The sequence below is a fragment of the Armigeres subalbatus genome, chromosome 3, assembly GCF_024139115.2.
Source record: "Armigeres subalbatus isolate Guangzhou_Male chromosome 3, GZ_Asu_2, whole genome shotgun sequence".
Classification (NCBI taxonomy): domain Eukaryota; kingdom Metazoa; phylum Arthropoda; class Insecta; order Diptera; family Culicidae; genus Armigeres; species Armigeres subalbatus.
The window spans coordinates 408,234,655-408,249,128 of record NC_085141.1 but is presented as its reverse complement, the minus strand read 5'-3'; the positions used below and the strand labels follow the sequence as shown (position 1 = coordinate 408,249,128).

Here is a 14,474-nt window from a genome sequence, read left to right as displayed (position 1 = left end):
ACAGCATCTCAACAGATTATGTCGAAACTGCAGCGGTGGTGGCGTCTTGAACAAAACCAACGTGTGCAGTAAGGGCACCTGTGATGCAGTGAACACTTTGCTCACCCCGACAACCAACATGTCGCGGGTGGGCTGCGGGGACCTCAGTATGTAGATATAGAGGTCATTGCGGTTCACGCGCGGTGGTTGTTGTCGGGGTGCTCGTCTCCAACGTGAGATTATGATACGGACCGTTAGGTTACTATCATAGCTTGCGATCGACGGGTGGTGAGGTAGCCACCCTTGAAGTCGATGTTGTGTGTATTGACGTCAAGTGCGTTAGCATAGGCGTGAGCGTTCTCAATAGTCTCCCCCTTAATTACGGGCCGGGGGTACGAACTGGCGAAAGGGTTTTGGTTTTAGTGGGTCGGGTAAGAGTTACATGACATACCCATCCCCACACTACCTGAGTACCTTCTCATGTGTCTGGTTGCAGATTTCCGTTTACCCTTGCACAAGAAAAAAAAAAAAAAAAAAAGACACCATTACGCACTACTTCAGAGTATCCATATCCCAGCGCAACGGGTACTGTTCAGATTGGTTAAGATTTCTATTCCATTCTAGCCTATAGGCATGACATAGCGACTGCTGTTTGCCGCACATATTCAAGAAAATTTTCGTACCGTGCGATGCGTTCCAAAGACAATTCGATGGATGTTTACTCGTAGAAAATTTTGAAGAGCATTTGCATTTTTCCTAATCGTCGACAGGTTTTACTTTAACTCAAGCATTGATTTTTTTGGATCTCTGTTGTAGTATTGCTTAATTAACAAGAATTTCTACAGAAAAAAAGTTATTCATTCAACTATTTTTTTTAATATCCAAAAAGGAGGACATCTGATTTTTAATGAAAAGGAGGACATGTCCTACTTTAGGGTACCATATGGTCACCCTACCTTAAAAGTGACACGATTTGTTTTGGACTCTTGTTAATTTTACCTGAACATTATAATAAGGCACGTGGTTTCAATGAAACCTTCAACTATTTCCAGTTAGTAGTTACTATTGATGAAAGTAATCACAATGTACTGCAACATTATTTACTGAATTTCGTTCAATTTCCAAATATTTTATCCATTTTTTTAAAATTCAATTCATCACTAGAGGTAATATGAGGTAATGTTAGTTTAAAATATGAACACGAATCAAATAAATTTATTTGCAAATATAAAAAAAAAGTTTTACGGGATTGTCAGTGGGCCGCATCAGCAATATGCATTCTAATTTTAGCTGAGTAGGTCTGAGAACAAAACTTTTTTTAAATCACTTTCGCTATCACTGAAGCAAATAAATCAACGACGGATAGGTACTTACCGGTAGAAAGTTGTAAAACTATAATGCATATAACGGGAACGTTTGTGACCGCAGTAAGCTTCTATTATTTATTTTGGCACAAAATTACAATCAGTCAAGCGAAGTAATGAATGGAAGAAGCCCGATGACGACACGAACAACCTGCGAACCATCAGATTCAAAACAAAAACAGCTGCGGTCGGACTCACGACTCACTAGTGCTGTCCAATGAGCAGCTCGAAGTAGTTCCCGTCCTGCTCGTTCTTTTTTGTCAACAAATAGGCATGAGCAGGACAGGGCGAACCTTCGAGCTACTTCGAGCTCTCATTGGACAGCACGACAGCACTACTCTCGTTTGCCAGCAAATTATTATTTTGACATTAAATTTTTCCCAAATACGGCACTGTTTACATCCCTATCCAAATTACAAACTATGTTCTGACGTCGCAATGATTCGATGAAAAAGATATGAAAAACGTGAAAAACAGACTTATGGCAACGGAAGGCGTTTTGAACCTTTTTCTGAAAACTCGCAAGTCGCAATATGACCTAAATCAACTATATGCAGTATCACAGAGTCACTAACAATTACTAATCGTGAAATAATGACTACATCAATCAAATCGCAATGAAAGAAAGTTGCTGCGCATTCTCATTTACGGCAGCAAAACGGGACAACCTTTTTTGTTTGAAGACATTGGTTTTCCGTAAAAAACTACTTGTCATAAGACGAGATTGTACAATCCCATTGAATTCCACCACCTAATTGTATCTTGTCTTGACAGATACTTATTTCGACCTCAACAGTAAGGCCGTCTTCAGTGTCTCGTACTTGACTAGACTATTGATTAAGTCGAGTCAAGTACGAGACACTGAAGACGGCCTTACTGTTGAGGTCGAAATAAGTATCTGTCAAGATACAATTAAGTGGTGGGATTGTACAATCTCGTCTTATGACAAGTGAAGACATTCCACTAAAAAGCTCAAAATAATTTTCTTAGTAAAAAACTAGCAAATTGCTGAAATATTTTTTCGGGTTGAATAAGCTATTCATTATTACAGTTATTGGGACATATTTCACGAATAGGGTGGGGTAATATTCTTCGAAAGAGGTGAATATTATACCTAGTCGTATACTTCAGTTACAATTACATGGATGATTCCGTCATTCAACAGAATAATTGTTCACCTTCGAATGCGGTTTCTAACAACCCACTTTTGTTTATATGTAACAAAATCCAATTAGGAAACGATTTTTCAAACATATTCGTTCAAAGTTGTGCCGATCATTATTTCGTGAGCAAGGTACGCTAATTATATTTTGTAACAATTGAATATCATCCAAAAATCTATATACATACTAATGTAATACACAGCAAACCAAATTTCGCTCCAGTTTCAGTTTATTATTCCGCTAAGTGTTACAACGTTTTCATTGGGCATCCCTCTCAAAAAACCCATTTCTAAAGATACAAGCAACGGTAAGGATACTCTACCAAGCGGAACAATCTACTTGTTAGCTTCCCATTTGGCGATCTCGTCCCGCTCGCGCTTGACTTCCTCCAGGTATGGTTCCAGATACTTCAAGTCCTCCTCATACTTGGTCCACTGTTCTTTGGGCAGGATGGTCTTGGTCATTGAGAGGTTCAACGCCCGCATAATGCGATAGTTGCGCTCATCCTTCACTTTCTCCGGCAGACGGCGGATCGCTTCCTTCACGTCACTATCCTCGTACAAGCAATCGTCACGGTGCAGTCCTACGGAAGTTTGTGAGGTTAGTGTCGTGTGTCCAGTTCGGTGTGTTTACGTTTGTCTGCAATAAGGAAGCTTACCATACTGGTTGAATCCGGACAGATTATAGGCCCATCGCCCGAGTGCAGCTACAATGGAACAAAGTCAGAGCAATTAGTTTTTATATGCAGAGAAATTTGCGACATACAAGCACAATAACATTATGTAATTCGGCAAAAAATGACATTTAAAAACGGATTTTTCAAGCAAAATTTAGTAAATTATCCAAGCTAAACCACTGAAAAGTATCTTACAAGCGACTCGCGGTCCTTTCCTGGCAACGTAGGACATTTTGAATGCGGAAAATCCGGATATTCCTTCGGAAGCAAACGATACAACTTCTGCACACTTTGGTGAAGGAAAGTTCTACGAGCGAAATAATTCGTACTTTTGAAAGATCTCATCTGACGTTCAAAGAAACATGAAATCTTTGGTAGACCGGTAGTCAGCAGAACTGTCAAACGAAAATCGGACAGTGGGTGTATTTGAAAATTACAACGTCAAAATTGGACAATCTCTTCAAATTACAACCCTTTTTCCATAAATATCATATTACATCAATTAAATATTAACGCATTTGCCCAAAAGTACACGCGGCGCTCCCCACAGGAAACGACGCACCGCGCTTTTTGCTGCCCGTATACCCGATTCTTATGGGGAGATAACATTGCGGCGTTTCCTAAGGTGCGGTTGTTCCTTTCGAATGTGGAACGCCGCGTGGAATCTTGTGCAAATGCGCTTTTGGAAACATTACAACAGCCGCGCGGTGTATCGTTTTGACGGCACCCTACAATATTGTCTATCCGGAACAAAGTTAGAACGCTTTTTATAACGAAGTTGGATTTTTCTCCAGATACAGGCAACGTTCATAACTTCGGAAGTAGTGCGCTGGATTTGCCTAAATATGCGCTAAGCAACGCATCAATTAGTTTGACAGATAAAACAGATAAACAGATAAAGAAAGTTCGGTTTGGAAGTCCCGACTTCTGAATTCTAAGTTGTTTCTACGCCGACAATATTTACATTTAGTCTAGGATTCATTATGAGCTTTTTAAAATGAGTTCCTTCCTATGCTGTGCTGTAGGATCTGTCAAATTTAACAACGTCGTGTGTCTTCTTCTTATTTTTCACTTGGATTCGACTATTCATATTACGCCAGATAATTATATTTATTATTATATTTATAGAAATATTATAAATATGTACCGTGGAACCCCGGTAATATGACCGTTTTTAATCTGCACACTTTTTGATTTGAACCAAGTTCGTTTGAACATCGTCAAACGTCATTTAGGGTCTGTCTCAATTGGATAGTTAAACTGAAATTAAACTTAAAAGTGACATTTCAATAATTATCAAATAACCCTGCTCGCAGAGCAAGATTACTTTTGACAGATATCGAATCATTTTCCATCGATGTCCTATTGGAATTGCTGGGTAGCACCAGCCATTCTTAAAACGGGGTGATTTTTTAATTTTCGAACTGTCACTTTTAAGTTTAATTCTCCAAATGGACAGATCCTTAGGCTTTGGTCCGATTCGCGAATTAAAATAAAATTAAACTCAAAAGTGACAGTTCGGAAATTATGACATCCCCCGCTCATAAGAATGGCTGGTGCTACCCAGCAAGACCAACAAAACATCTATCAAAAATGATTCAATATCTGTCAAAAGTAATCTTGCTCTGCGAGCAGGGTTATTTGAAAATTTTTGAACTGTCACTTTTAAGTTTAATTCGATTTTGATTCACGAATCGGACCAAAGCCTTAGCACGTGGAATCGAGAAAAGAAAAATGGAACATCGTGAAACGGAACGCAGAATCAAAACAAACCAGCAAAGAGAGCAGCCAGAAACCAGTTTTTTCTAATTCAAATAGAGTAACCAGAAATTCAAATTAAAAAGTTAAAAAGGAACCCCGTTAAGTTGAATGAGGTACCGTTCAAATTATCGGGGGCCCACGGTATTAGAAAGAAGGTCCTTCGTAGCTCACTAGGGAAAGCACCTGTCTAGCGTACTTTTCGGATTCGTGAGATCAAACCCCACCGAAGGGAGCGGTTACCCTCCAATACCTTTTCCAAATTAAATCTAATCACATGTTGTGCATATGCATAATCGGGTATCAGAGAGTACACCCAGGTTTTTTTTACACGGTTTGGTTTTAGTCGTTTAAGACCTTCATAGAAAGAAAATTGAATGTACACAGAAAGAAAAATCACTATTGAAATTAAAAAAACCGTTGGTAAAAACAAAAAGTTGCATTGGTTCTTTTTCGTAGAGAGTAGCAAAAGTTCAAAATAAAAGTACTTTAACTTTTGTGGCAACCATTAATAAAAAGTTGTAAACCGTTCTGAAATTAAAAGTTTGAACTTTTGAAACAAAATTGAGAACTGTCAAATCAAAATTGATACACTGGAAAAATAAAAAGATGTTTTCTTCATTAAAAATAGAATAGAATTCATTTTAATTTTGTTTTTTAAATTTTCATTTCATTTATTTACTCATTTACTACCTTTCTCCGAGACATTTTTTATTCAAAATCAATATGAAATGTCGGCGATAGGTACTATGCTCCACTGACTGGCGATGATGGACTTTCTGGAAGTTCTCGCTGAAGCAGGTTTCTGTTGAAATAGGCATTCTCTAAAACTTCCATCGATTTTGCCTGACGAAAACAATGCAATAATAATAATAATTTAGTATTCGTCTGTGTTTATATAGTAAATAAGAGTATTTGTGACCTACCTTGTCATTTTCGTTACATTTGTACACAGAAAGAAAAATCATTAATAAAATTAAGAAAACCGTTGGTTAAAATAAAAAGTTGCGTTAGTTCTTTTTCGTAGAGAGTTGTGTATGTTTAAAATAAAAGTATGATAACTTTTACAACACCCATCGTTTAAAAGCTACGTATCGCTCTGAAATTAAAAGTTTGAATATTCAAGTCAAAACTTTAGAACTGTCAAATCCAAATAATCACACTGTGGAAAATGCCTGGGAAAATGAGAGTGGTTTATTTTTATTCCAAAATTAAATATTTGACCAAAAAAGAACCTCCCCATTCTTCAATTTTCCCTTTCCTTTCAAATTCATTTTAATGTAATGATTAGCTATGTTTACGTTTGTATTACACCGTTTTATTCAATTATTTTAAATAGTATTTTTGTTGTGGCAGAACGTTGCTTAGAAGACTTCTTCCTCGAATTTTTCAACGCTGCTGCTGCTGTATACTCCATGAACAATTTAAACCATGGGAAATCCCAGGGAAATCCAGTATACGGTCCCGTCGCATCTTGTGATCGTATGGATATTCAACCAGGCGTTCCGACGATGTCCTGATTTGTTTGTCAAGGTCGAATCATTATATGCCCGCGGCTATCGAAATGGATGGTACACAAAACATTAATATTCAATTAATCAGATCTTCTTTATGAAGGTAACTTACCATATGCATGTAAAAACACGAACCGGAAGCTTTCTGGCTTTTAAATAGATATTATTTCTTATGTCGTCCGAATATGGCGTAAAATACGTAAAACTAAAATGAAATCAAGTGTTCCTTTCCGGAAATTTGAAAATGTAAACTTGCGCGGTAGCTATCGTAGCTTCATTTGACAGCCAGGTGATTTTTTGAAGCTCGCGTCATGTTGTCAAATTATATGAAAATAGATAACTGATTCAAATTGAAAAAAAAACTTTTAAAATTACACTCAGAAAAGATGGAAAATACTTTTAAATAAAACGCATAACTTTCGTTCAAAGTTATTTAACTTTTAGTTCAACAAAAATTTGATACTTTTCCGAATGAAAGTGCATAATTTTTGATAGCACAATTTTATTTTTTTCTGTGTATGCATTCTGACGTTCTGCTAGCCATTGATCTTTCTGTTCTAAAAAGCAAAAAAAAATGCATATAATATTTACTGCTTGTCAGCTCGTCTTTTTATACTGTAGGCATTTGGCCCCGAAACTTAAGTTTGTTTTTCACCTACCTTAAGAATTCTTGTTTTCGATGATAACGATTCAATCGCAATTGGCCTCTATCAGTCGAAGGGCAACACGCAGCCGTTCTTCATGCTTCTTCTTCAGGTGAAAGATAATGTTTTCTTTTCCGCCGACATCAGATGGGACTTTTTTGACAGCAGCTGCTCCGGGAACGAGCGCGTTCTGAGTCCTGTTTTATTTGACAACTAAAAAGTTTTCTGTTTGAAAGAATGAACTTTTGAATGTGCTATCAGTTAAGGTGAAGAGTACTTTTAAATCAAACGAAAAACTTTCACAGAGGACAAATTTACTTTCATTTCAATAAAATCGAAACACCTTTCTAAATAGAAGTTCAAAATTTTTAATTGAACAATTTTTGTTTTTTCTGTGTACGGGGATTGGCATCCAGTTACTCTTTATCATGATATTTAACTTATTTATTATCATAAATGGCGTAATATGAATAGGCTATTGAGGGGTAGGTGGGTATCTGTCTGAACGTTACGGCCTAAACACATTTTCAAACCCTTACGCACAAAAAGCGTTACGAGGGGATGGGTGATCCCGGTGATGAGAGTGTTCTGTTCACCTAAGCGGACTTTAAAAGTCTCTACTACGGAAAGGACTATCTTTCGGTTGAAGAATAATAAATAAACGTCTGGACTCCAAGGGTGTCAAACAACTTCTGTTTATTCAGATTCAGATATTCGGTTTTACCGATTATGGTTTTACACTTCATCTTTATCTCTAATATTAACTTCGAAAGAGAGGTTATCGTTTGCTCTCTAGAGTTCGAAAGTGGTATCTATTATAGATAGTGGAATATATAGATGAGCGAAGATAAATCCTATGTCTCCAAACGAACTGTCAAACATGTGTCCAAACGAGCATGACGTCACGATTTCAATGAAAACGTTAAGGGCTGTGACGTCATATGCGCGTATGCACGGGCAAAAAAATCGACTCAGTCATGCTTTCGCTCACCTACAGATTATACTATCTATAGTATCTATCATTTTGCTACCACAGAGAGGACTTATTTACGTGTTATCTGACGAAGGCCGGAGTGGCCTGTGCAGTGCATAAAAGTCTTCCTCATTCAACTCGGTTCATGGCTGCACGTCGCCATCACGCAGTCTGTGGAGGGTCAGCAAATCGCCCTCCACTTGATCGATCTACCTTGCTCGCTGTGCACCTCACCTTCTTGTTCCTGTCGAATCGTTGTCGAGAACCATTTTCAGCGGTTCTCTTTCTGGCTACGTGCCCGGCTCACCGCAGTCTTCCGATTTCCACGGTGTGAACAGTGGATGGTTCTCCCAACAGCTGATGCAACTCGTGGTTCATTCGCAGCCTCCACTTACCGTCCCCCATCTGCACCGTACCATAAGATGGTACGCAGCCCTTTCCCTTCGAAAACTCGCAGTTGGTCCTCCACGATCATCATCCAGGTCTTGCGTCCGTAGAGAACTACCAGTCCAATGAGCGTTTTGTAGATAGTTTGCTACGGCGGCGAACTGTATTCGATCGGAGCGTTTTTGCGGAATCCAAAGTACGTAAGATTTCCTGCTATGATGCGTCTCCGAATTTCTCTGCTGGTGGTAGCAATTTGTATTGAAATGAAAATTGAAGTTAAATAAAAGTATGAATTATTTGAATGTTTTGAAATTTGATCAAAGTAATTGACTACTGAGAGCATAGGTGCCACTCTTTATTTTAATTTTAACAGAACGAAACTGACAAAGAAGACGATTCGGATACAAATCTTTGGTACTTTGATTGTGTATCACTAGAGCCACATGATCCTGATGAACATACTTGTGAGTGCACAGCCCATTATAATTCTGATATTCGGCGGATGTCGCAGGCATTCGCTCGGCCGCGACAGTATCGTTATCAAAGGTCACCGGTGAGCCCAAGTACACGAATTCTTCAACATAACCTCGACTCCGTCACCACCAATACAAACTCTTGGTGGGTGGCTTACGTTGTCCTTTTTAGTCTCTTCCTATCATGTACTTCGTCTTCGACGTGTTGATTAAACTAGTCCAATCCGTTTAGCTTTGCTTTTCAGTCTGATGTAGGCTTCCTCCATCTTCCTCCATTTCCTCACTCGTGTCAATCCCTGCCCTTCGTATTACTCCCTCCAAGGCGATGTTGAATTGCAGGCACGAAATACCATCACCTTGCCGTAACCCTCTGCGCGTTTCGAAGGGACTCGAGAATGCCCCTGGAACTCGAACTACGCACATCACTCGATCCATCGTCACCTTGATCAACCCTATCAGTTTATCCGGAGATCCGTTTTCGTGCATCAGCTGTCATAGCAGCGAACACCTAGTCCGTGGTAGAGCGTTCGGGATCAGTACAAAAAGCCGAATCACAAAAGGCCGAACCACAGAAGGCCGAATCACAAAAGGCCGAAAATGTTCTAGCATACCACAAAAGGCCGAATCCCCAAAAGGCCGAACCACGAAAGGCCGAATAATACAAAAGGCCGAATCATTACTAAAGTTACAATCTTTCAACCAAGAGAACTTAGAATACTCACAAATTTACGTTTACTTTTATTATGGTGCTTCATTAAGAAAAACTTGTCCACGTGTTTTGCAACTACTTGCAGCGATCTTATCAATCTTAATCAGTTGAGGTATTTAACGTCAGTTCAACGTCGAAGCTCAATATTTCAATTGAAAGAAGTTGTATGACGGTGTTTACAGAGTCAATTTGAATCCTTATTATATTCCATAATAGATCAATCTTCATTGCAGTAATGAAAGGATGAACATAACTGAACACTGTATACGTTATAAATATTAGCACTTTAAAGTAACGGAGTAATCCAAGAGCTCTCTTTTTTCTTCCTTTGGTGATGTAGTAATCATTATCAGTAGTATTGGGAAAAGTTAAATTCCTAAATCTAATGCAAGAGCCCAAGTTGAATTCCACCGGATTCATGGCTCACATAATCGAATTGCCGATTTGCATTAATGTAGGAGTTGTACGCTTCATTACGCATGGTTGTGCTAATGATGCGCACTACTCATGATCTAATTGCGACATCAGAAGCTAAACAAAATCAAAATTTCAAATTATTATGTTTTTAACTAAAAGCTGTATAACTTACGGTAACGCGGTGTTCCTAAATGTATTTCATTTCCTCCCAATTTAAGAGAAACTGACTTTAGTGAGAAATCACAAAATAATCCGAATATTCTAAATTATATTAAGTATTTAAATAAAAAAAAGTTTGAATTAAGCGCGCGCTCGCTCCGGTCGACTTTGTTGGTCTGCCGATTTCATTCGGCCTTTCGTGGTTTCGGCCTTTTGTGATTCGGCCTTATGTGATTTCGGCCTTTTGTGGTTTCGGCCTTTTGTGCATTCGGCCTTTTTTGCTTTCGGCCTTTTGTAATTCGGCCTTTTGTGATTCGGCCTTTCGTAGTAGACCCGTAATTACCCAGTGCAGCGCTCTAGCCAGTGCCGTAAACATCTCTCCTGGTAGTTGGTCAACTCCAGGGATCTTGTTGTTTTTCAGTCGGTCGATCTCCTCCTGGATTTCCTGGAGATTCGGAGCCGAAAATCGTATGTTCTGCGCGCGTGCCCCAGGTTCATTACCATACCGCCACCGTTGTCTGTCATATCACCATTCAGGTGCTCTTCGTAGTGCTGCCGCCACCTTTGGATCACCTCACGCTCATTCGTGAGAAGGTTCCCGTTTATGTCCTTACACATGTCAGGCTGTGGCACGAGGCCCTTGTGAACGGTTTAACTTCACATAGAACTTTCTTTCGTGCGTTATTTGCGCGGTACAGTTGCTTCGTCTCTTCACGGTCTCGTGATGTCGGAGAAGAATTTACCGTCGATTAGAAAGTGATCGATTTGGTTTTCCGTTTCTTGATTAGTTGATTTCCATGCGGCCTTGTGGATATTCTTGCGGGGGAAGAAAGTAATTCGAATCACCATTCCGCGGGAGGCAGCAAAGTTTATGGTGGTTTATGTATCATTGGCCGTTGTCGTTCGATACGATATGCAGACTATTCGGTCCGATAACAGGTCTTTACATTTTCTTTCTGCCTACCTGAGCGTTCATGTCACCGATGACGATTTTGACGTCCGGCAGTGGGCATCCTTCGTATGTCTGCTCCAGCTGTGCATAGAACGCTTCTTTCTCGTCGTCGGGTCTCCCTTCGTGTGGGCAGTGCACTTTTTGATGCTATAGTTGAAGAAACGGTCGCTAGTATGTAACTGTTCTGCAGAAAGTCTCAAAACTGGTGGCAGTGGAGTTAGCTGTAGCGGGATGCTGTACAGAAGAGGTCAGCGTCTGCGGTCTCTTCGCTTAGAGTCGGAGACATGTGAACGGGATGTGCTCAGCCATATCTGTAATGGCAGGAGATTGTGGGCAGTCGGGGAAGCCACATGTCCAAACCTGTACCGGTACCCCCTGAAGCATCCGTGACCTGGTAATAACTGGGTCAAGTCAAATTTCAACTATCCATGAGTTTTTGTCTTTCTTCAACATCAGATTGATGGCCATCATATCCGCGAGTACACATGCCGCCTCGCGATTATCGCTGATGACTGCCAGGCATATTAGTCTGTGAGTACTCTCCAGCCTTTGGGCATTTCAGTTTCAGAAAACCGTCTGCTTTGAAAGCCGAATTGCTCGCTCAACCCGCTCCCTCCATGTCACCATAAAGCCTTTTCAGGATAAACTTCTCCAGTAGCATCCAGTCAGTACTTATTATATAGATTGATCTGTAAGAAGAGTTGTCTTCTGGTGGTTAACCAAGTGTTGGTGATTAAACGCTGTCGCTTCTGGATTTGTCATTATGGGGCGTGGTGCAGAGATAGTACTTCAATTGCCGTCTTCGGCCTTATTGGACATCGAACGGAAGGAACCAGTGCTCCTCTTGTTTTGGTCATGGCCACCCATCAAGACTGAAGAGCATCATAAACAAGAGTTTGATGGCATCGCAGTTAAATCCAGAACAACTCAAAGAGGCTATGTAGTGGGAGGTTGCCTCGTTTGATCTGAATGAAGAGGAAATGAATGCAGTCCCAACACGGGCGTCCATAAAGATGGACTGGAAAAATAACACTATTGCAGACCTTCGTAGTAATTGCCTAAAAGCTAGAACAAAATTTCGACGTGCTATAGATGAAGATAAAATGACTTCCCATCCAACATTATCTGAGTGTCTGGTTGCGTTAACCATACGCCCAAAAGAAACAAAAATGAGATTTCTCTAACCCATATCTTACTTAATTGTAAATCTGTTGTGAGAATCGGCCAATAGTCCGAGAACCAGTTGTTTGAACTGTTAGTTCCAATGATTTTCTTATAATATTTTTGTTATGTATGTCTTTATTAGAGAGGTTTGCAGCCCTGCGCTGGCTCACCTCTTAAATCACGATATTCCACGTTATTATAGCCTATTCAGATTGGGCTATTTATGACTTTGTTAAGTAAGAGGGTATCCAATTATTACGAGGTGTTCAGACTGCAGCAAGATAATATATCTTGACGTTTCCATGTTTCCTCATTTGCACGCTAATACAGGGTTGAATTCAAGGAGAGTTTTAAAATTTAATTTGCGAAATCAAGCATTTGTGTGGCGACAATCGAACATTTTTTTCTGAACAAAGTTTCTACGAAAAAAAAATATAAAAAAAATATGAAAAGGGATTTTCGAAGAATATTTGAAGCTCTCATTAAGGATAATGAGCGAAGCTACATTCATTAGTTGGGTGCGCCATTCTTCGGGGAATCAGACTATTCCTCAATTTATTGTTAAGTTTAAAAAGTATTTTGATTCTGTACTATGATCTAACGGAGATTTGATAGAAAAATTTAGATACTTTTGGGAATTCTCACAAATAAATAAAAAAAAGGACGATTGGACCAACTTTCAAGAAATATTATCGAACTAAAATGTATTTCCACCAGTATCTCCATGTATGAAGGGCAACTCAGCAATTTTTTTTTTTTTCAAAAATGGAAACTGAACCATTGCGTTCTACTCGACAATCAATGAAACAGCTTCTAACAAAATCGAATCATGTGAATGTGATATAATTTAAACTGGATTTTGGATGAACTAATGCATTACCAATCCATGTTTTATTTAAGGTTATTCTACTTTATATATACATCCCATTCAAATCGTACAGTTGTCCCACGTGAAAAATGTTGAAATCCAAAGTATATTAAGCCATTCAAAGAGCAGAATTGAAACAATTTATGAAATCATGTTTATTCATCAAATATATTCGTTTTACAACCATTCCTACGTTTTAAATTGTCTTCCGCATTGGCCCTTGAACTTTGAAAATTTATTCGATTTTTTCTATTAAATCTAGGTTTAAGTTAAATACTTCATGTTAATTCTAGAGAGCATCTGTTTTTTTAAACAATTCATGTTGAATAAGTTGAGAATAAATAATTATCATCATTATTTTTCATCATATAAAATGCTTTCCACAAAACCATCACAATCCGAGTTATTCTTCAGCGCTCAGAAGATTTCCATCTAACATGCATTCGACCCTGCTGCGACAGAAAGAGCATGACTGTCAACTACGAAACGAAATGAAAACAGAGAGAATTTTCTCTCTGGCAAAGAGAGCGTGACGCTTGTCAGTTTTGTTTTGTTGAATTTCTCCCTGCATCCCAGTTAGAACGAAAGCTCTCTCGTAATAATTGTTCGTAATAAATTCTTTAAGACTCTTTTTAGCGGGTATCTTTTGACAGCGCAAAATGTATGGAATATTACGTAAATAATGACATCATAAAGCGTATTTACCCTGAAACTAGGAAGGATGTGACAACTCAATTGAGACTGCCTCGTTGTTTTTTAGCCGATTGCTCTGACGAGGTGGTCGCCAGTGCAGCCAAAGTAATTTGGTACAAAATCTTCCAAATATCATGTATCAAAATTTGATGTTTTTCTTCCCGTTCCATCCACTATTTATGTAAGAGAAGTGAAAGACTAACAGAGAGAAGTTTTCGCTACTGAAAAAATGACTTCTAGATCGAAAATGACGGAAAGGTGAATGATAATGATTAAAATCAACAGTTTTAAACCTGTACAACCCTTGAGAATAATTTATATGGCGTTTGCAGTTCAATATAAATTTATTTCTTACCAAAAAACTGGTACTCAAACATTTTCGTATTTTGCTTAATATCAACTTTAAAAACCAGCAACACGGCCAAACTAACAACATGCTGCCCTACGGAAAACGCGCCGCTACCAATCGAAGTAATCGATTGTCATATTCAACCAATCAGCAACCGGTACGATTGTGACAGCAAATCGGTACGATTTTTACTGACTACTTGTCACATCCTATCCTAGCCCTGAAACGCCAA

At 38.9% G+C, this 14,474-nt stretch overlaps 2 protein-coding genes and 1 long non-coding RNA gene across 3 annotated transcripts in view; all 3 read right to left on the bottom strand.

Moving 5' to 3' along the window:
* LOC134227100 (lysophosphatidylserine lipase ABHD12-like) overlaps nucleotides 1-1,525 on the bottom strand; it is a 51,737-nt gene extending 50,212 nt beyond the window's left edge. The window contains exon 1 of the mRNA XM_062708370.1: nucleotides 1,354-1,525. The gene's annotated coding sequence lies outside the window, so the exon portion shown is untranslated. The remainder of the gene's footprint in view (nucleotides 1-1,353) is intronic.
* Nucleotides 1,526-2,717: 1,192 nt separating this feature from the next.
* Nucleotides 2,718-3,532, bottom strand: LOC134224157 (cytochrome b-c1 complex subunit 7-like). The gene is made up of 3 exons (XM_062703437.1): nucleotides 3,378-3,532; nucleotides 3,165-3,212; nucleotides 2,718-3,089 (listed from the first exon to the last, which is right to left on the bottom strand). Exons 1-3 carry the CDS (start codon nucleotides 3,412-3,414, stop codon nucleotides 2,842-2,844), a joined length of 333 nt encoding a protein of 110 aa, XP_062559421.1. The 5' UTR covers nucleotides 3,415-3,532; the 3' UTR covers nucleotides 2,718-2,841.
* Nucleotides 3,533-6,355: 2,823 nt separating this feature from the next.
* On the bottom strand, nucleotides 6,356-7,510 carry LOC134224156 (uncharacterized). The gene is made up of 3 exons (XR_009982857.1): nucleotides 7,114-7,510; nucleotides 6,567-7,011; nucleotides 6,356-6,496 (listed from the first exon to the last, which is right to left on the bottom strand). It is a non-coding gene; the product is annotated as an uncharacterized LOC134224156 (long non-coding RNA).
* Nucleotides 7,511-14,474: the final 6,964 nt, after the last annotated feature.